Source organism: Triturus cristatus, chromosome 11 (genome assembly GCF_964204655.1).
Source record: "Triturus cristatus chromosome 11, aTriCri1.1, whole genome shotgun sequence".
NCBI classification, from domain to species: domain Eukaryota; kingdom Metazoa; phylum Chordata; class Amphibia; order Caudata; family Salamandridae; genus Triturus; species Triturus cristatus.
The window spans coordinates 158,502,310-158,525,822 of NC_140594.1; the positions used below are offsets into that span (position 1 = coordinate 158,502,310).

A 23,513-nucleotide genomic window follows, 5' to 3' on the forward strand; every position below is an offset into this window, starting at 1 on the left:
TTCAGCTTGTTCAGAATTCTGCTGCCCGTCTCCTCTATAAGGCCCCGTGGCGATCTTCCATCTCCCCTTTTCTGAAAGATCTCCATTGGCTCCGTGTTGACAGCCGCATTAAATTCAAGGCCCTTTGCCTTTTGCACAAAATCAAGCATGGCTCAGCTCCCGGCTACCTGAGGGCCCTGGTTCAACAATACTCCCGTTCCCTCAGGTCATCCACTCAAGGCAACTTCCAGATCCCACGTTTTAAACTGACGAGAATGGGCGGACGCTCCTTCTCCGTCGCTGCGCCTAAGCTGTGGAATTCTCTTCCGACCATGCTCAAACATGAACCATCTTTGTTAAAATTCCGCAAAGACCTTAAAACCTGGCTCTTCTCCCATTAACAACTCTATGCGTAATCTTTATTCTACTGGCGCCGGGAGACCCCTTGTGGGTGGCTGCGCGCCTTATAAATCTAATTACAAATACAAATACAAGTTGAATGGGCTTTCCGGTAAGGTCCTAACATCTGACTGGGCTAATTTCATCCTTAGCTATGATATCATATGCTTTCAATAGACCTGGTGTATTAGCCGGTCCATGTGGAAGGATATTCATCCCATTTTTTAGCAGCTACCAGATCACAATCTGGCCGAGCTAAGGGGGGCTTGCAAATCCTCATTTCCAATAAAATTGTGGTAAATGTTAGAAAGGCTGTAAATGTGGGCCCATATGCACAATTTCTATGGCTAAGTAAACAAGCATTGGCATAACCAATAGGTCTCGCTTTTGGGACCTTATAAGTGAATAGCCATGCAACACTTGATGTTGTCTAATCTAGGATATTGTGCTGGATAACTAAACATTTATAATATCCCAAAGGCGAGATCTATTGGCTATGCATTGGGGGGCCTTATAAGTGTTTAGGTAGAGCTATTGACTTTGGCAATGTTTCTAAGTTGTGCTGTAGAGAAGTGAGGCTGCTGTGCAGCATGCTGAGAAGTTGTAATTAAAAAGTGTAAGAAGCACTGAGTGATGCTGTGGTGTCGTTAAGTGATGCTGTGCTGACCCTGATTGATGCTGTGGTGGCCCTGATTGATGCTGTGGTGGCCCTGATTGATGCTGTGGTGGCCCTGAGTGATGCTGTGGTGGTGCTGAGTGATGCTGTGGTGGTGCTGAGTGATGCTGTGGTGGCCCTGAGTGATGCTGTGGTGTTCCTGAGTGATGCTGTGGTGTTCCTGAGTGATGCTGTGGTGGTGCCTGAGTGATGCTGTGGTGGTGCTGAGTGATGATGTGGTGGTGCCGAGTGATGATGTGATGATGTGGTGAAGGTGAGTGATGCTGTGGTGGTGCTGAGTGATGCTGTGGTGGTGCTGAGTGATGCTGTGGTGGTGCTGAGTGATGCTGTGTTGAAGGTGAGTGATCCTGTGGTGGCCCTGAGTGATGCTGTGGTGGTCCTGAGTGATGCTGTGTTGAAGGTGAGTGATCCGGTGTTGGCCCCGAGTGATCCTGTGGTGGCCCTGAGTGATCCTGTGGTGGCCCTGAGTGATGCTGTGGTGGCCCTGAGTGATGCTGTGGTGGTCCTGAGTGATGCCGTGGTGGTGCTGAATGATGCCGTGGTGGTGCTGACTGACGCCGTGGTGGCGTTGAGTGGCGCCGTGGTGGCGTTGAGTGGCGCCGTGGTGGCGTTGAGTGGCACCGTGGTGGCGTTGAGTGGTGGCGTTGAGTGACTCCGTGGTGGCGTTGAGTGACTCCGTGGTGGCGTTGAGTGACTCCGTGGTGGCGTTGAGTGACTCCGTGGTGGCGTTGAGTGACTCCGTGGTGGCGCTGAGTGATGCCGTGGAATCTCCTGAATTGCAAAGCAGCCAAACATACTATATCAGCATTCTCTTGCTTAAAAAATAATCAACTTAGATGCAAATAAGTGGGAACAATAATGGAAACTAGCATCAAAGGAAGTCTCTCCTAATTCTACTGCTGTTATGGCACACAACGCAGGAGCTGGCCACACTCCAACAACTGTGCCAAGCCAACCCCAGAGAGTGCAGCTCCGATCAAAGCAAAATGCCAGTTTGCGAGCAAAGATCAAATTAGCCCCCAAACCTTCGAACGAATAACCCAGTTAATGTGGATTACAATTAGTCTTGCAAGAGATTTCTGATTAAAAAAAACATTGACGCCTTTTCGGACGGGCCTATGACAAGGCGGCGCTTTCTCCAGCTGAACCCTACTGCCACTCGCCAGAGGTTGCGGTGGGTTGGAAGGTGAGGAATAGAAAAGCTCTGACTCCTTTAATGTGACAAATAGCCCAGCCAAGAAACCCAAGTCAGCCTACGCTATCCAGCTGCCACTTTCTGATCCAGAGGTCCCCAGAAGAAGAGGGCGGGCGGGCTGCGGATCTACCAATGCAAGGAGACTAAGGCAGAGGTGAAATGCTGATGCTCCAACAGTCCGCTAAAAATACTGCTCCTCTTTGACCAAGGACACAAGTTTGTTGCCTTTTAATTGACGTGTATCTATCTATATGATTAACAGTCACAGAGAGGCATGCTGTGATAGTAAATGCGGATGAAGAAAAAGCTTATTATCTTCCCCCACATATAGATTTGGTATGGTCCAGTTACAGCCGTCCATTCCACAACTCTGAAAGACGATTGGCTGTGAGTGAGCATGGCTGTGTAGGATAAGAAATGCTGGAGTTTCCTGTTTCCTGTTGGTGATATGTGTGGAATTGTGCATTTAAAATGCACTAGACTGTAAAGTTAGTCGGTATTTAACAGGACAAACCACTCACACAGGATTTAGGGTTTGCTCGAAAAAACGTAACTTCAATGATGCGATTCTCCTGCACATGAGCAAAGTAGGAGGTGGTGTATGCCGACAACAAGGCAAGATAAAACAAGCATTGCACGCGCGGCTGTGAAAGTAACAGGGCCTCGCGTCCGTGAAAGCGAAATGTGTCCTATCTAAAAGTTGTGAGTGAGGGCTACATATGGGTGCATGTACACAGGGGATCCATGTTTGTGGGAAGTTAGACAATGCATGCCTGGAATGAAAGGCGCGCGCCTCGCGCAGAAGGAAAAACAAGCTGCAAGATGTGCTCTGTGGTGGGGGAGGGGCATTGAAGCGAGGCATTCGCGCTTGTCCGAGTGAGAGGAAAGCCAGATGGCGCCTCTGCTCATGCCTGTGCACGTAACCGCACACTGTATGCCACACAAAGCTGTGGTCGGACACAAAGCTGTGGTCGGACATTTAAAACTCCACTCCTAAATGTCTCGCCAGAGCAGCGCATGCGCTGGCTCAGGCGAGACCTAAAAAGAGTTTCACAAGAGGCAGCAGGGGGAGGGGAGAGAGGATGGGGCCTGCGCCTCGCCTGAACAGAGATTTATGAGGCTGTAAGGCACCGTGGCAAGTGATGAGACAGGCGATGCCTCTCCCTTCGTCACATGTGGCTGCAGGCGAGTGAAAGGCAGCAGCATATGAATAAAAAAAACACTAAACTGGGAGGGAGATGGTATTATATTGCCATAGTCGCACACACATGATATAAATGTAAAAGGAGACAGAGGGTGTAATACGCACACGAACACACATATATAATATATATGTAAAGGGAGAGAGAGACAGGATGTTATACGTACACTAACACATGGACACAGACACACACACACACATATGTATAACTATTTATATGTATTTATGATATGTATGGAGGGAGGGTGAGACGGCGTTGTGCACACACATGCACAAGTTAGATAACAATATTATTAAGTAATGTATTGGATTGGTTTTAGCCAACATGCATCAGTTGCAACGTCAAACTTGTCTCTAATTATCTGTCTATCGAAAGAAAGGGAAAGAGAGTTATTCACACACGCACGCACAGACACACACACAGATATATACAGATATGCAACGAACGCCCTTTTTTCTTTTCCGTATTTTCGTTTTCATAAATTCGAAGCGAAAGATGCCGCAAAGGCTAGGTCTCTGGGCTGATGTCTTCTAACCGCGCTCAACATTTATGCAAAGAAACTGGAAAAAAATAATGATATAATTCCCAGAAAAGACATGGAAAATAAAATTTCTAATGCGCAGAATTACACAGTCCACACGCTAACATCAAAGCTGTGCCTAACATCAACGTAACAAAGAGCATCACTTCCAAACAGTCATCATTTAATATATGCGCTCCCGTCTGCGTGCAGAATGTGGTTTCAGCTGCTTACACAGCGCTTAAACAGAAGAACATGAATTTGCAGCGCTAACACAACCACTGCCCACGGATATGTATTGGTGTTCGATGGTTACTGCTCTTCGGGTGTGAGTAGGTGTTACACACGCCGTGTTTAAGAAAGGAGTGCTGAGGGTGAGGCGGCCCTGCAGGGCAGGATTCATTTAGAGGGGTTCCAAATAGTGACCTCATCGCTGACGACCTGCACCCCCTTCCAATGCGTCTCGCGCGCTGCCCACACTTATGACTGTTGGCAGCATCTATAGGGGGAGAAGCCCTTGCACCCGGCAGACATAGATTCAAATGCCCAGGTTGATGTGTAGCGCCAAAGACAAATGTTCATATTTCTAAGCCCACCGAGTCTTGGCACTTAAGGTTACACAGAGATACACTAATCTGCCGAAGTTCACAGTGGTCAAGGTGAGAAGCCGGGATCTGAGATTGGGTTCCACAGCCATCGGGTGGTGCCACAGCATACTGTGGCCAGCCGAGTCCAGGATAACCGCTGACAGCGCACCGTGTGGTACCCCCTAGCACATTGATGCTTGGCTTAGTGCCTCGAGGGCCTGTTGATGTCATAGCATTGCTTTCTCCCGCTAGAGCAGCTCGGCCCCCGCCAGAAACAATGACAAATATTCAAATATTTATCTGGGAGATAACCTGTTCAGTTTAGAGTCCAACTCATGCCTGCGGAGCACGACCAACGCTTCAAATCTTAGGACCTGCAGTACGGGGTTCTAATCCTGGCTCAAGCAAGTGTTCCTAAAAAGTGTGATTCTGGGCACATCAGCCCTGAGACTGTAAATATGTGCAACAAACATAGTTTAGTGTAACTCAGCTGAATCTGCGATTTAGACTCAGCGGGGGCACAGGGACCCACCCCACTGATCAGGAACAGAAACTAGTGTTCGAGATGCCCCCAAAGTCATGGAGACAGTGCTCTCTACAAAGCGCCCCGAGCTTCCATCAGCTTGGTGTGTGCTACATCAAGCGCAGGTTTCTTATTTGGAGTGCGGTCCAATTATTTTATTGGATGCGCTAAGACAACGCACCCAGCATCGTGTGGTTTTCGACGTCCCCCCTCACCTGAAGCGTTTTGACTTGAAGAAGCTGGAGGGTGCTGCCACCCCAGACCCATTAGGGCTCCTGGCATCACCCAGGCGGGAACAATCGTCTTGTACCTCATGTAAACGTATTAATGTATTCCTTGAACCTGTAAAGTGTCCTGATAACTCTGGGTCCAGCTAGCGCTAGATAAAGCTCAAAACTAAATAAGTAAATAAGGAGGCGTTTCGGGTTTAGAAGGCGTTAATCCTGAGAGCCCAGTGCCAAGAGGTGGTGTTCTCCATTCTGAGCACTAGATGTTCTCGCTCTTTCGTCCTCCCACTCTCTGTCACAAAAAAGGCAATGACCCGTGTTTTCATCATCTATCTTACATCAAAGATGGAGAAACGCCTTCCCACCCCAAATGGAAAATGAAATTTGTGTACAATAAGTTAGATATTGCGAGTTTCCTGGTGCCAGAGATGCTAAAATTGGTGCGCCAGAAGAACATCATACCATAACCCCTCCCTAAAACCCCCATCTTCGACACTCACCAGCTTTGACTTTAGGTTGGAGATCTTTTTAAAACCGACCGCTTCTCCGTGCCCATCCGCCTCCTCAGGGCCTCTCTGCAGACCTTTAAGCTTCACATGGGCACCAGAGCGCCGGTAGACGGCGGCATTCTGGGGTACACGGGGCTACTCGGGGGATGGGGGGGGGGTGTTCCCTTCATTTCATCTCCAGGGTTCTTTGCTGTCATGCTAGTCTCTCGAAAATCTCTCCGGCTTCCTTCGTGAAGTCGCTGCCCTGCTCGTGTGTCTCTTTCCTATGATAATATTTAAAACCAAGCCTCTAAAGGCGACAATGTCTCCAGTCCCCCAACCTGCGTCTCTGTGATGCGCCCCGTAGCTCTGCACCCTGGAAAAAATAAACCAAATAACAAGATAAATTGTGGACTTTTTTACACCCCAAATGAAGGTGCATTTGCCATCTCGTTGTAGTTTTATTGTTGATTTCTAGGAGACTTTTTTTTTTTTTTTAAGAACAACCCTGGCTCCGGCCTGGTTACTTATTTATAGCCAACATTCAGGAATACTTGCAAAAGATCCATGAAATACGAAAAGTCTCTGTTTAATTACAAGAACCGTACACTAAAGAGTTAGTGAGATAAATAAACAAATACATTCTGAAAAGCTCAGACCAACAAAACGTGGCCTCATCATTCGACGGAACAATGCAGATTGGAAAGTGAGTGCTACATTGTTTCATTTTGAAATGCCACGCTATCCTTTTCGGATCTGCAGCCAGGAAATTGCTGTGTATTCCTGCCCGAGCCTGGTGAGCAGATGCCGCTCGCAGCACACAAAGCGTTTCCCTTGCGGGAGCGTGCCACGGGCACCATGTATTTGCACATTAATTACAAACATATGGTGTCAAGCTCGCTCCCTCAAGAGAATCGCCAAACGTGCACGCGTTGCCATTGAAGGCAATGCAACGCGAGCACGTTTTTGGGATAAAAACCAAACCGATTGCTACAGGTCTGTGAAAGATTTGATAATAGTAAATTTTGACAACAATGTCTTCGACAGCTCACAAGATAGTGTGGTAACAGCAATTGATCAGGGTCTGGAAACGTTCTTATGCATATTGAATACGGAGTATGCTTTAATTTGGGCTGGAGATTTTAACCTGCAGGCATGTGGCGCTCCTAATACAAAGCCATGTGGCCTCATAAACACAGATGAGGAATCTGATCATTTTTGCCACAATGCTTACGGGGAAGCACTCAATCAGATGATGATCAAATATGATTTTTACCTCCTTAGAGGAGCCAGTGGCGTAAATGAGACCTCTCATCCAACTTTTATAGGCAGAAACTCTATTTCTATGATTGATCATGTATTGGTCTCGGCCTCTGTAAGCCACTCATGTGGTAACCTTACTGTGGTACCTTTATTGTTTAGTGACCATAACCTTCTAAAATTAACTCTTTATTTGGGGGGTAAAAAGATTTATGTTTTTAACCCAGTTAATCATATAAAACCGGTCAGGACAAAAGTGGACAGGTGTCGATCCCTCCTTGACAATGAGGAAAATAGTAACCTCTAACCAAAGTGAAATTGCATATTGTCTTCAGGAGGAAATTACTCCATTAGTACTGCCCGAGAAGGTTTTTAATAGTACTAAATCGATTAAATCTATTTTAAAAAAGACTCCTGGGCCACTTGGTGGTAAGAAGGGGTGGTTTGACGGAGCCTGCACTAAAGCCCTAAGGGGTTTGAAGCATGCCCTGTCTCAATTTCCACGTGACCCATCTACTATTCAATCCTTACGGCATGAATATAAGGCAGTTATAGTGGCCCGGAAAATGACACTTAAGGAAGAGGCTTGGGAAAATGTGGCTATTGCAGCAAAAACTCAAAATAACAAACTTTTCTGGGAGACGGTAAATGCCCCTTTTTTTAAGAATAACACCCCAGAATTCTGCTCTTTTGTCCCAGTTGACAAATGGGTTACACACTTTTCAGAAATTTTTGATAGCAATAGGGAGACGATCATGTGGCAGGATGGGCTGGTAGATGTGGGACGTAACCCCCCACATGACATTACAAATGAGGAAATCATTCAGGCTATCCATTCGAGTGCAGGGGGATGGGCCCCCGGGCCGGATGGTGTCCTGATTGACATTTTTAAAACAGCGCCTACTTTATGGGGACCCATCCTAACCAGAGTGTTTAATATAGCTGCCACAGATATAATCCCCAAGACCTGGGGGGAATCAATTATCATTCCCATATTTAAAAAGGGAAATAAAGAAGATCCTAAAAATTATCGCCCAATTTCACTCATAGACACCGCAATGAAAGTAATAAGTAGGGTCCTCCTTTTAAGACTTGAAGAATGGGCAACCGAATACTCTGTTTTGACACCAGTCCAATACGGGTTTAGAAAACGCTTAGGGACTGTTGAACAATGTACTAACCTAGTACTGCTTATTGGTAAATATACCAAGGCAAAGGCAGGATCTTTATATCTCTGCTTTGCTGACCTAAGTAGTGCATTTGATTTAGTGGACCACCATTTGTTGTGGTCAACCTTAACAGAGATGGGAGCTCCCAGGACTATTATTGGGTTCCTCTCCCGCCTGTACGAAAAATGATCTACTCAGGTCCGTTTTGGTCCCCAAGGAGAATGAATGTACACCAAATTTTAAGGTGCGACAGGGGATCCGGCAAGGGTGCGTATTAGCACCAATCCTATTCTCTTTATTTTTAAATGGGATTGATAATTACCTACAGGCAATACAGGCCGACGTCCCTATGGTGGCAGGTCGTCCGACACCCGTTTTATTATGTGCGGATGACGCCGTACTTGTTACAAGAACCCCAATAGGCCTACAGAGACTGATGGACACATTTTCTAACTTTGTTACAGAAGAAAATGGTCATAAATAAATCTAAAACATACACTGTGATTTGTGGACCCAGACCCCCTAAAACTTTTTATATTGAAAAAACTCCTAATAAGACTGTGAATTCCTTTTGTTATCTAGGTATTGTTTTTGCGGACAACGGTTCTTGGTCTCAACACATATCATATGCCAGAGCCAAAATGAGCAGGGCAACCCAAGGTATTTTTAAATTTTCTTCCAAACTAGGGAGCCGGCCAGTTAATGAGATGGTAGCCTTATTCAAAGCCAAAGAAACAAGCATAGCCCTGTATGGGGCAGGACTATGGGGTCATTCAAATGCTAAAGCCCTGCAAATTCAAGAAAACTTGTTCCTGATACGGTTGCTTTATTTACCGTCATCTGCATCCAATACCATTTCTCATTATGAGGTGGGTCTCCAGTTCTTAGAAGATTTTCTATTGGCCCGACCTTTACTAATGCGGGATTTAATATGGAAAAGGGAAGAAACAGGTTTTACTAAATCAATTATTTTAGATTGTCTGAAATTGCAAAATGCACTTAAAATTCCATGGCTGCTATACATTAATACTGTTCTAAAAAAGATATATAAAACATCAGTATGGACAGACACGTCCAAAACTTTAATTTGCTCTGAGAAAGAAATTAGAGACACCTTTTTAAAAAACAGGATAGATCTAAGGTTATTGACTGAAAAGAACAAACCTATTGTGGCTCAGTATATATCATATAGCAGTAATATGTTCACTAATAACTACTTGTCATATGTGACTTATGCACAGCATCACTTTGTATTAACGATAGTTAGATGTGGCATTTTTCATTTTCTTGTAGCTTTTCCAACTATGTGGTTCCATCTGCCTGCAGATTTTTTATGTCCATGTGATAATCGAAGCAAACAGAGCACGTTGCACTTTATGCTGTTTTGTAAATTTTATAAGACTTGTAGATGATTTTATTTAAAGACACTATTTATTGCTTACAACATCAGATCATATAAAGAAGCTATGAAATTCCAGGTAAGATTAAGTGACCCCCTGACTTGTTATAGTGTGGCCCTGTTCATTATGAAAGCAATTAATAAGAGGAAAAGTATAAGATCATAGGAGTATTGATTTGATATGGTCTTAAATACGATTAGTTTTATAAATAATCATCTTATGTGTAATAACTATGATTCGAGAAGGTTGGGGTGGCCGGACGATTACATATTGTGCGGCTAGACTTTGGAACAAGCTGCCTCAGACTATGAGGCTTCAACCTAACCTTCAGATGTTCAGGAAAAGTCTAAAAACTAAGCTCTTTGCAACTACATAAGCGGTCGGTATCCGTTTCCCCTGCCACTACACTTTCAGCGTCAAGACGCCTCGGCATTCGAGCGCTTTAAAAACATATAAACATACCTCAGTGATGTGTAAGTATGAACGTTATGGTCAATACATTTGTATATGTTGCAATGTTTTTATAATATGATTGTATTGGGTCTATTTTTATAATGACTGTTCTTTTATGGCTATCTTTAGATAGTCGAATAAATACTAATGAATAAATGTGTCTGTTTTAGCCAGAATTGAAAGATCCTAAACACCTGGGCTAAAAGCGCAGTGGGTCTTAATCCTAGTTTATTTGTGCTTCTATCCCTCCCTTTAAAAGGGGCAGTAGAAAATGCAAGGCTGTGAATATCAAAATGTATTAGCTTATCTAGTTAACTGTCTTACTATAAAAAAAGTCTGTCTGTGGTCTTGGCTTAAGTGACAAAGCTAAGTCCCTTGATTTACTGCAGTTGATGTTGGGTCAGTACGATAATAAAGTACTTAGAGGCATTAAAGAGTCATTGAAGTTCATTTCCTTTCCTTATTACAACACATTCAACTTCAAGCTGTGCTCAGGACAATGGAATTATGCGGCAAGGGAGGGACAAATTATGTTGCAAGGTTGACTAAATTATGTGACAAGAAAAGGCAAATTATGCGGCACAACGAGGCAAATTTTGTTATTGTAGTACTATGTTATTTTCTCATTTTTACACTTGTTAAAACTGTTTGGGTATATGTTGCACCTTATTAGTACCAGTTTAGCACCCAAAGGTAGCAATAAAATAACAAAAAGATGGCCAGTAAATCTTTGTGAAGGCCCTTCCACTGCACAGCAACACGTATCGCTGCATTTTTAGGAACTTTTGAGCTATAAACTATTTTTATAGTTCGAATCTGCACACTGTGCAGCAGAGGATAGATTGTGTGGCAAATGCTGAAAATCCATAATTGTGTGAAAAACACCACAAGTCGCACAATTGCAAAACTCCAGTTTCCCTGTCTATACCCTATTCAAGCTGCATCTGAGACTGGTACACCAGTGTGTTCATGGACACTAATTCCTAAAAAATTGAGCATTGTCTCTACCCTTCAAGTCACCTGCCATGCCGAATTCAGCACATGGCTGTGTGCTGGCATGGAAATAAAAATACATATTAGAAAAGAGAGCTCTTACTGAACCGGTCTGTGGGTTACTGTTACAAGAGGTCTGAAGTTCAATATACAGAACTCTGACTAGGCATTCAACCTTCCCTCTCCATTAGAAAGAGGTTGTCCTGTTGACGACTGGAGAATCTTTCGATAGACACGCTGCCTCGAAACTTTAGGCGTCCCTACAAATACGTGCTCAAATTGTTGTATGCTTTTTTTTAACCTTTAAATCAGTGCTGAGATACTCTATCTATTCTATTTTAATTTATAGAGCGAGCAATTTCTAATTTGAGTCTGATATTACCTGTGGGGTCCACAGGCACTCATTTTTCTAGTCGGTGGGACCCACCAGCACCCATTTTTTGGGACTGGCACTTGTTTTTCCTCATTATGCTCACAAAAGGAGAGCAAGAGATTACATACCCAGTTGCATGCTCCCAAATAATCACTATTCTCACAGTCAGGCAGCTGGGCGAGGAAGAAGAAAAAGAAGTCGGATGAAGTTCGAAGTGGATTTTGCTTTCTATGCCTGACAAAATATCCAAAGATATTGAAATGGACTCCTCACTCACTTTATCGTGACATGCTTTATCATTGGCGCCTATCCACACCCTGGGAGGTTGGTACCACCATGCCGGACTCTACCAAAAAGATGGGAGTTATTAGATAATGTCTTACTGGATAAGCAGGGATCCAGGCAAAGGGGCAAACTTCAAAATACCTCACGGTATACCCAAACTAATTTTTATTTGTAGGATACCACTATATGGATAAAAAGTGTTATATGGTTTTTATTGAGTTTTAGTCTGTCTATTAACCCTAGTGTGTCTGAGCCAACATGTTTGGCCCATGCTAGAGACCAACTGGGTCTAGGGTCTTTGTCATGGTTAAGTTACGTATCCTTGCCTAACTATGCATCCATTCCATGCAGATACGTGAGGCCTAAGGCTCTATCTAACCTGAATCACTATTCTGTCATTGGAGGGTACCCTGTTTCTGGGTTGTCTATTGGTCATGTGTGTCTGACGCATGGTGCCATGCTGTAGTCACACTTGTGTCAAGGATCCAGCACTGCCCATGCATCTAAGTGTCCCCGCTGCTCAGACTGCTGCTGGCAGACTGACTCCCAGGTTGCGAGCAAGTATTGGTGGAATTGGGCAAGTGCCAGACAGTTGAGGCCACCAAGAAGGGTGGACAAGCATGAACGGCCCCCGAACACCAAGACCTCATTTTGATCATAATCCAGTTTGCCTTCCTGAAAAACTCAGTAACCCTACTGAGCATTGTGAGTTAGATTTAACTTAACATTTACTTTACATTTTTTGTTGTGTTGCCTCTGGTCAAAAATAAGGTTTGTTTCGATCATCAGAAGACGTAATTCCTCTTAGGCATTCACCATGAGTACACAAGGGAAGGCATGATACCTTTTTAGACACATTAATTGTTCACTTTTGTCCATTTGCCAAGGTCTCTTCATTACACCGTGGAACATATTAATCACATGGCCTAGATATCTTTTTTTGAGCTGTGAAGCTAATTCTCTCCCCCAGTTTTTCTTCCCTGTCGTGTTTCTATAGTAACCATGCACTCACTGTATTCGCAGGGAAGACCTGATGCTGGCAGCTGCTCAGAAATCCCAGGAGCTCGCAGCACTTCAAGAGGAGAACGTGAAACTTGCTGACGAGCTGGGTCGCAGCAGGGACGAAGTCGCGAGTAACCAAAAGGTGGGTGTCCACGGCGCGCTCTGCAAGTTAAGATGCTGGAAGCAACATGTGTGCTCTTACAGCCGTCCATGGACTTGGAATGGAAACCAGGATTTGAGATCAGATTTGACAATAATTCTTATGAATCGATTCTGTCTTGTGTGTGTGGAAATATCAGAAGTTTAAAATACTCACTGGGAGCATGATTTATAACAGCACTCAGAACTACTGCATGTTCAGCCTGTGGAGACCAGGATGTTTGGTGTGTGGTGGAAGACACAATTTCATGTGGGACGGAGATGAATTACCTGGAACTAGTTGTTTTCCAGAAAAAACAATACAGCAGCTAGCATTTACTTGAGCATTTATACAACGTTTTCATTGCACACTGTACAGGTTGCTTGAATTTGTGTCCTTGCATGCAGTGTGGCAACGATGATGGCCACCATGTGGTGTTGATCTCAAATAACTTGTCTATGAACGCCTCGCCAGCAGTGGCTACCACGCCTGCTGTTTAAGCATAGAAAAAAAACAGTAGCTGATGTATTTGCTCAATTTAAATTTCTGTCGCGGCATAGTGGAGCACACTTCATTACCTTTCGTAGTTGTCATTTTCTTTATATAAATGTATTTTTCACTGTTAATTTTGGTGTTTTCATCATTTCAAAATGTCCTTTCTGAATCATATGCGAGTACATTGTTATGTACTTTTTAGTATCTGTAGAGAGGCATCCCACACTTTTTCAGAAGTTCATTTAATGTTACTAGTTTGTACTGCATCTTTTATTGCTGTACATTATAAATGGCGGTGTTGGCTGTGGCGTGAAAGCTTTTCCTTTGTAACCCCTCTGGTTCTTTTGGGGATTAAACGGTGCTAGGGTAAACTACGGTTTAATCTGGAGGGGAGCGCAGGTCGCCAGCCCGGGGAGCTGTCACTGAGCCTCGGTGTGCCCCGGCTTACACTCGGTGGAGCTCAAAATAGCCCTGCGTGGAGGTGGCTTTCGCGATGGTTGTTTCCCCCTTAAGTGGCGATGCTTTTCTGATACAGTTTGAAATGTGTGCGCCTGCATTACCGGGCGGGATTTCGAGATGTATTTTAGCAAGTGATCCGGGATACTCCTTTTTTGTGGAGAGCCGTAGGAGCCATTTCATGTGGTCGGGTATGGATGTAGACGACGTGAGGCTTCAAACAACCCACGCATCCACTTGAGTGAGTAATTGACGCCCGGGTTGTGGAATGAGCGCCTCCATTTCACGAGCGCTTCTCCTTGCTTCTGAATGGAGTCATCGGCTCCGCGGCAGAGGGTGCTCTGTTGGCGGCTTTGTTGGCCTGCTACATTCATGCTGCTCTGTGCGGAGACGTGCGCGTGGGAGGAAGGAACAAAAGCGCTCAGGCAGGGGGTGTGCACTTACCTGCCAGGAGTGACAGGTCTGCTTCCAGCTGCTCGCGCGCTCGCTGGAGCGGAGCCGGTGGCATCGACCATTAACGTCACGTGCCACGGGCTTTTATAGGTTTTTAGCCTTTCCTTGTGCCCATATCCTTGAAATGCACCAGTGGTCGGTGACCATCGAAGAGAGTGTTTCTTTGATTGACAGTCTCATTTAAGATGGCACTGACTTAATTGACATACTTTATATTCTCTCAAATAAAATAGCACATTTTGGAAGTAAAACACGTCCACAGTGGATTTGACGTCATATTCTGTACAGAAATGTGGATACAATTGTTGCACAATGTTACACTTAAATTACATGAATTCATTTTTAAGAAAAATATATGAAACGTAAAACATTGTGCTCAAACAAAGCATTTCTGATGGCCCGTTGGGGATACCCTTCAAAGAATGTTAGCAAAAATGAATGTCCCGTAATCCTTATTACTTCACACTACATTATGTAAAACATTTCTGGAGGGCGTTGTGAGATGAAGCTTTAGCTATTTAATCATTTAATGAAGATTCCATTGCGCTTTTTTCTAAAGAGCTTTACAAAATTAATGAAGTTGTACATGAGGAGAAAGTGCATACAATGATTTTCAGTCACTCAGAATAGAGAAAAATACTCTGGAAAATATGCACGTGTCATACTATACCACAAGAAACTGAAAACATGAAATAAGAAAAACACAGGGTGTTTGAATTTTTCAGAAACCTCAAGCATTTTCAAAACAAAAAAACAACTCCTATAAATTTTCTTATGAATTACTTGATGGGGAAGAAAATGCCACCAATGACTGAAACTGGAAAGCTTTTGTTGCCCAACTTGACTCGATTCTCTTCAGTGGTACTTTGTTAAAGTACATTTGCCCTGTACACGAGCAAAATTGTGTTGTTTTTCTTGGGCGTTATTTCAGAGCCTCGCGTCCTTCCCAATACATTTGATTGAGCCCCTAAAGGGTGACCTTCCGAAGACGTTGAAGCGCACTACTTTGGATTGTGCGCATCCACAACTATTCTATTTGGATTTCTGATGCTGATGGCTTTTCATCTGCTGATTCACATATGCAGCCTTGAAATTGCTTGGGGGGGTGCTCGTCCCACTGTGAGACACAGACTGTAGTTAATTCTATGGATAATTCTGGTTCTGAAATGTCCCACTTCGCCTGAGTTTGGGAACCAGACCTCCAATTCAAAGCTTTCTAGAAAGATGAGGGGAAGCCCAGCCATTTTAATTGGATGCAGAGCAGCCAATCACAACTCCTTAACTGCAGGGTCCAATTCCGAATGAAAGGCTCGGGAAATAAGCTACTCTAGCCGAACTGTGGGCTGAATCAAGATCATGTAATTAAAAAAAATGCATTATTGTAAATTGCTTTTCACCTGTTACAGGTTGCCATCATACCAAACTTCTTATGCAGAAACACGTATATATTAGTTCCAGGGTAATTAAATCACAAAAACTGCATTCTCCCCAAAACATATTTTCAATGGCTGCAAGCTTGAAGGAATTGATGGGTTCAAACACCCTACCCACCCAATTATTAGCGTGCTAGGAGACCCCACAGAAAAACAAGTTTCAGAACTTATTGCAAACAAAGCAAACACAAGGAGATGATGGACGGAGCGCTGAAACCTTTCAGACACTCACCCCCAGTTACAGATCTGGGTTGAATCCATCATCATTCTTTAGCTCACATCGCCACCTCAGTTCAGACCCAGCCAGGGCTTTAAGTGGGATGAAAACACTGGGGGGGGGGGGGTGGTGTCTCCCGAAGGGGCGTGGCCAATGCAATTAAGGACGTGACTTAAAAACACATAAGCTACAAATCTGTGCTTGGGTCGGATAGTGTGCCGCCCGACTTGTATTTTGCTAATTGTCATTGCATCCAGATATGATACTAAAAGTAACATCATACCTAAAAGTCAGGACTATTGGCTTTGTCAATGGTTGTTAGTTGCATAAGATAAATAACAGCAACTATGGCTTGTTGTATATAATATTGAAAAAAACACCACTTAAAGCCCTAGTGACCCCACGACAATGTTTCTGCTGCTGAGTTTCGAGAAGGGAAATCTAGAGAGAAAATGACACTCTTTAAAGGATTTCCCTTCTCCTACAACGCTCACCTGGCATGACGTCATGCCGTAACTTCTCCACTAATGAGAACTGAGCAGTGTGAGCACACGCACATCGATGTGCCTGCTGTCACTGCAGTCTGGAAAGAAACAGACCGCCTGTGCCAGGGCACAAAACAGAGCCAGATATAGACCCGTTTTGAGGCCCCCTTTAAAAAACTGCCGGTGCTCAGCACCGGTGAGACCCAGCCCACTTAAAGCCCTGGACCCAGCTATATGCAAATCAGTCTTGACCCTGTGCCTCATGGTTCCATCGGACACACAAGGTTGGCATAAGAATCGGTGCCTCTCTCTGCATGGTATTATATAATTATGTGAGACCAACCATTTGTGGGACGTGGCAATGAGTATTAAGAAGGTTTTAAATTGACTGTATTGAATGCAGCTCTACAGCCCTTGCGGAGTCTATAGAATACAAAAATAATATTCATTGCTGCCAAAATTTTGGAGTCGGTTGAAACCGCCTCCAGGGAACCAATCACTTAGTTTTCTCAGGTTAAGCTTTCTTAAGGTATGTGATGATTTCTCTTTACAGGTCAGAGTCAGCTGGAAATGGTTCCGTACTGGGAGTTCTGGTAAAGTAAAACAGGCCCGGGTGCACTTTAGAACCCAGCTTGCACCATGCCATTATGCAAGGGGCACAGGCATGCAAAGTTTCCCTCAATCACCAGGTGTGGTAAAAATGGAGGTGGCTAGAACATGTATTGTACTTTTGTTCTAGGACATTGTGTAGCTTCCAGTGTTCAGAAGAAGTCTCATCAGGCTGGGGCAAGTAACGTTATTAAGGATGAATCGGAACGATAGGGTTTGGAACTCTGATTTGTTACTGTTGTATCTGTCTTGTATCTTCCACTTCCGTTCATGGTGGTTCTCTTGTTCTTCACGAGGGATAGTTTTTCATAAAAACCTTCAGACAATAGGGCCTGGCCTAATGCTGATGGATGTAAGACGCAGATTGCAGGAGCTCCCAGCAGGGCTTCTGCATCGGGCCCTATCCCGGTATTTTCTTTCACTTCCGAAGCCTGGATACCCCCGGAAAAACCTGGTGCTATGCTGCGAGCACCATCATCCCCCGCCATTTGCCATCTCTCCTCCAACTATCGTGATTTCGAAAGACAGGCCGACCTTACCGGTTTGGTGACTTCATGTTTGTAGATATCGAAAAAGTTTTTGATAGTCTGAACTGGTATTTCCTCCGCACTGTTATGCCATATATGGGGCTGGGACACCGCTTTGTAGATAACTTTTTTGCTATAATAGAGCCCTGTAGCACGGATTCAAACAGGACGAATTATCTCCTGACAATGTAAAGAAGAAAGGGGCACCCGTCAGGGGTGCCCATTGTCTTCCCTGCTTTTTGCTATTGCAGTGGAGCCTCTGGTATGCCGAGCCCGTAGCGGCACCCCCAATGCTGGGGTTTAGGCCCGTGGAGCTTCCCATTACATCTCGCTCTGTGCCGGTGACAGGATACTTAGTCTATATGTGCGTCTACTCTTGGACTTTGAGGAGGCCTCTGGCCTCTGCATGAACTGTCTCAAAACTAGTCTGTTGCCAATACATGGGGCCAGGGACGAACCTCTGGGTGACATGCCTTGGGAGCAAACATCAGTGCAATCTCTAGGGGTCTGAATATATCAGACACTCCCTGAACTCCTGGAGGGCAATGTGGGTACGGTGGTGACCGCTTTTCAGGTGAGTGTGTTTTTTTTTTTAGACTTAGTCCCCATCAGTGGCGGGCCGCGTAGCCGTCGAAAGAAGGTGGCATTGCTTCTCCTTTTGTACACTATTGCGGTCCTACCAATAGTAGTACCGCAGTCTACATTTAGGGAGCTAGACTCAATTCTGATGTACTTGATATGGAACATGGGCTGGGTCGTATCGCATTGGCTAAGTTGCAGCGGGCAACCACTGATGGGGAAAATTAAACCCAACTTTGAATCCTACTTTTTTTGGCGGCACAATTGGAGTGATGTATGGGTTCGTTTTAGGGGGGTGTGGTAAATATTTCATTACCGGTACTATTTTTTATGCGGTAAAGTCTAGTAAGAATAACTCAGTAAATATAAGAGGCAGAATCCGTGGTATTAGAGGTTCTAAAAGGCTTTATTCCTCTATAAAGGATTTACAGTTCGAACTGTAGGCTTCGAATTCCATCACCACGAAGGTTCAGGAAGGGAAGGCCATACATTATTGACAAGTAATGATATTTATATGAAAAGTATTACATTAAGACAGATGCAAGAGGCGTAACAGCTGATAATACAGATAATGATACACATACGTAATGAAAAAGGCGTAAACATAGGCGTAACTAAATACGTCATTAAACATGATGTCACAAGTGGGTGGATCCATAAGAGAATCCTGCAATGTCAGCAGAAATACTTGGCAGAGATGCACGCGCAGCCGCATGACGTGTGATTGACGTGCAACTAGAGGGTGAAGGAGACTTGACATTTAGCTCTACATGTGGAGACAGAAGTCTGAGGGGTCATGTCAACCTAATCCCAAATCATATCTAATATCTTATGTTTAAAGAACTGTATTATCCAAAAGGAAAGGTCTCTCGGACGAAATCTATTCTATACTGACTGTTAGTGTGTGTACAAGCGTCTAAATGTCTACATGAGATGCGAGGGGGCAGGAATCTTCCATGGTAACAGGGGCTATGAATTACATGCATGAGGACAGTGAGGCCTGGCCCTTTGCACGGTAGCTGGAAGAATGTTTACCTAAACTACTAGACAGGAATGCATCGGATGAGGAGCGGAGCAGATAATCTTGAAGGTGAAATACAGTTTTTGGCAGGCAACAGGCTGGATCAGGCATCGTTAGCCGCGCAGGGATTAGGACAAAGTTCATGGATACAGATGCAGGTTCGGACTGGAGCTTTCAGAGGCAGAAGGCAGGAAAAGGCTTGATGACAGAATTCAGGGCCTACTCACCTGAATCTGTAAAATGTGGAAAGTGAACCACATAAAGTCGGTGGCCTTTCATACTTAGGAATGGAATATCTGACCCATTCATGGCGGATCTGAAAGAGGACATGTTGACGGTGGACGCACATGTATTTGCGTCTTCATAACTGGAGCTGGAGGGAACATACATGTACTTGTAACATGCACATGGAGCCGTTGGGGTCTACGATAGGGGACATAACTGATCACAAAATTCATATTTCCTCATTCCCTCCTTGTCCCCTACGGACCCTCAGGAGATATCGATCTTCATCAATCCATCGATCTGGTCATATAGCATCATTTGTTCTTCTTTCTTCTTCCGGGATCTTGAACGAAAACTTGGATGCGGGATACACGATGTGGCACACAGACCACAAATCGCTGGCCCACATTGTAGACATAAGCAGCAACTGAATAGTATGAGAAAGCCAATACCTAGGAAGGATAGGATCCTCCATCCCCAGGCTGACAACACGCTCCAGAACCAACCGGACCAAGTCCAGGTGCCTGGACTCTGGTGTATCTGGCTTATAATCTTATGAAGGCGAGTTATGGCTTTATATACTGACGGCGAGTTTTCTGGTATGAAAACACAGCAACTTGATCCGATGACCCTACAAGCTCCGCCCCTATCGGCCAAGATGACGTCAAGGACAAGACGATTTTGAAGCACAACAATCCGCATCGCAGACTGCTCTTCTGTTAAATTTCCTAAGGCGGAAGTAGTCTCGTTCACTACTGCTTCAAGGGTTCTAGTTAATCTACGTATCAGCTTACTATTAGTGACTGTACCTATATAGGGAAAGAAACCTTTATTGAAATCTGTGTATTGTTCCCATGCCGTTTCAGTGTAATCGACAATCGGGAGATCTCTCTGCTGTCTATTGTGTACTAAATGGGTATTTCTGTGATAATCAGGAGGGGCTAGGAAAACCGGTGGCAGTAGGAATGCTATGTAACAGGTACCATCCCAATCTAGAGGTAGACGTATATATGCGGTCTGGCCACATATGAAGTAGGAATGACGGGAAGCTCTAAATGTAGACTTGCCTTGATCACTGAATTTTATTACAGTGGTGCATTTACTATGGCCCATGTGTATGGAACCATTCTTTCTTACACATAATTCCCCTTTAACTGGGAATACTGACATAACGGATAAGATTGGCGTAGCTTCGGATTCAACATTCAGAATCAGGAGGTTAAGTGTAAAATTACCTAATCCATATACTTCATTTTCTAGATCAGTTCCTGTTCTTTTGGGAAGTCCCTCCTTGTTAGGGTAGCAGACTTTAAGCAAAACTAGGTTCAGGTTTCCCCATACCCAGTTGTCTTGATAAACTACGGGATTTGAATCTAGGGAATTAATCAAACTAAACCATGCTCCACAGGAGCCATTGTGTGTGAACGGATACGGAAAGAGGGGCAAAACTCCCTTATAGTTCTGATAGGGAGGGAGTCGGCCACATATCCAACAATTTGTAGCATTGCTGGTCTGATGGGAATGATGTAACATACTAATGAAAGTGTTGTTGCTTGTGTGGCAGCAATAGGCTGCGCTTGTGGTGGTGCTACGGTCTGTTGTAGAGCTGCCTGTTGCGGAGCTAGTTGTTGCGGAGCTGACCTAGGTTGTGCATGCTGAGGGATTTGTTGTTGATTCTGATCCTGTCTAGGTGGACGTGGTCTTTCCTGTGTTCTACCCGTGGCGATATTATGTTTCAGAACTGGACAATCGTGTATATAATGACCTTGTTGCTTACAATAGTTGCATGTCCCTTTCGTTGGACCTGCGGAATCACCTTTTTTATGACCATCAGCTGGAACTGACTGGGCAACAAGCATTTTCATTTTCGTATCTTTCATACGTCTTTGTTCATGTTCTTGTTCTTCTCTAATTCTATTGTGGTGATATTGTAACATCTGTAACATCTGTGACGGGGTGTTACCTTGCCAGGTACTCTCAAATTTCAATACTCTATTCTTAACTTGCGGCAAGGAATTTTCAACTAATTTTGTCACAAACAGATGTGGATATGACTCGCTACTTGCTTTTATGCCACTATTGATACCAAAACATTTTTCAAATCGGGAATAGAAATCACTAGTGTCTTCATCTTGCTTTTGTTTACAGGCTGAGATTGCACCCCAGTCCTCCTTTTTCGTAGTTAATAAACGTGGCAGTACCTGTACTAGTAATCCTGGTAGTGCTGTAGTCTTTTCCCCAAGCCCTGATCCTGCAGCTCGGGCCTTTTCTTCGTTTTCTAATGCTGTCCAATCTATCTTTTGGTCTCCCACCTCCCATTCCTTTTCTTTGAGTTTCTCGTAAACACCGGCAGGCATTAACACTTTCAATATTTTCATAATGTCGGGGTAGGTATACTCTCCCATGAGCAACATGTCTTTTATCTCACGGTGGAAACCTGCTGGATCCTTGTCATGGCTGGGTACTACTTTCTTCATTTCTAATAATTCAATTTTAGTTATAGGCGTGTACACAAACACGCGTGTAAAGTTATTATCTTCACCTCTGATTGGGTGTACTTCGCGTAACGGATTCTGTCTATCTATGTGATACATTTTTCTTCCCATAGTGGGATTTGGAACGTGTTCTGGGTATGCGGAAACTATATACTGGTTTCGAAATTCTAGAATTTCTTTAATCAAATCAGTACCTGACCCTCTCCATTTATCCGTAAGTAGTTCTGTCAATATGTCAGGTAAGGGTCCAGGATCGGAGTGTTGGCTTTTATATAATATAAGGAGGTGTTGAATCATGTATATACTAGCTAAACGCTGTTCGTCTGGGGTAAGGTTCAGAAACGTGTGTGCTAGTGCATCATCACTGTATTTGCTGGGACTGTCAGCCCATTGTACTGCTGACCTGGCTAATTCTTGTTCATCCATGGAATCGAGCATATGGTACCCCCTTCGATCTCGGATTAATTTATCAGCGGCTTGGAATAGGTGTTCAGGGGACCTTGTATTTAACATAGGGGCTTGAAAATGTCTGTTACATTCTGGACGTATCGGACGTATCGGATCATTAAAGCCTTTAGTATTATTATGGGGTCTTCCTCTACCTACGTAAGCTATCGTATCTAATTGTTCTGGTTCTTGCTCCTCCTCTCCCTCTGATTCAATTCTGTCTGCTTCTCGTCTTTCTTTATGTATTCGTTCTACTTCCTTGCGGATCTTTCGATACATCGCGATTATACACGCCTGTCTATCATGTTTCTCGTCTGATATGTTCTGACCCCATTTGGCAAGTTTTTGCATGGTATCATGATCTGCCTCAGGCCTGTCTTGGTTCCTGATCACGCAGTTTATGAAAAAACGTAGTAGTTGTCTTTGTACATCCACTTTCTGGTATTCCATAGCTTCGTTAATACTTTCTGGGCCTCGCCCTGTTTGGACAAAGTGATATATATTGTCTAGGTGTTCAACCATTCCTGGTATCGTCATTAAATACAATGTAGCTCGTCGTATACGTAGTGATGATAGTAGCAATCTGTCCTGTTTACCTGGCACTGGATCGTATCTACAATCCACAAGGTGTTCTTTAAACATGTCGGATGTCGCTAGTTGGGGTGTACGTTGGAGTGCTAAATCTCTAAGGGTCTGTTTATTTCGCGGCGGGGTGGCAAACATGTCTGTCGTACCTCCTGTAGCACCATCTGAGGTGCTGGGCAAGAAAGGATTTGTTGGATGTAAGATAGAAATTGTAGATGCGGGAAAAACGGTAGAAACGGACGGACCTGTGGGAATGGGCGTAGGAGTTTGTTGTTGCGGGGATACAGACGGATGATCTTGGCGTTGAGCACCATCGGTGGGCTGTGCGTGTGGCGGAGCATTAGCATATTCAGGAGCTACATCATCTAAATAGGAAGAAAGGAAAATATCTTTTGCTGTTTTGGGATGTGCTTTTATCGGGAGCAATGGGGGTGTCAAGTTTTTCGGTATTTCCGGGGTGGCCTGAGGTAACCCTTCGGCCAAAAGAGGATACATACCATTCATAAGAGTGTTTCGTTGTCTGTCTACTTGTTCTGCTTTTACTCGGGTACCTTCCTCAATTAATAAATTTTCTCGGGTTTTATTCGAATTCTCCCTACCTTTCTCTTCTTGTCTG

The 23,513-nt window shown here is 44.2% G+C and overlaps 1 protein-coding gene across 14 annotated transcripts in view; it reads left to right on the forward strand.

The window, feature by feature from the left end:
• The window catches only part of CLIP1 (CAP-Gly domain containing linker protein 1), a 712,474-nt gene that overhangs the window by 540,571 nt on the left and 148,390 nt on the right, over positions 1–23,513 (forward strand). For all 14 annotated transcript variants that reach the window (XM_085636018.1, XM_085636008.1, XM_085636009.1 and 11 more), the window contains one exon: positions 12,753–12,873. In XM_085636018.1, the coding sequence (XP_085492144.1) occupies positions 12,753–12,873 (121 nt within the window). The remainder of the gene's footprint in view (positions 1–12,752; positions 12,874–23,513) is intronic.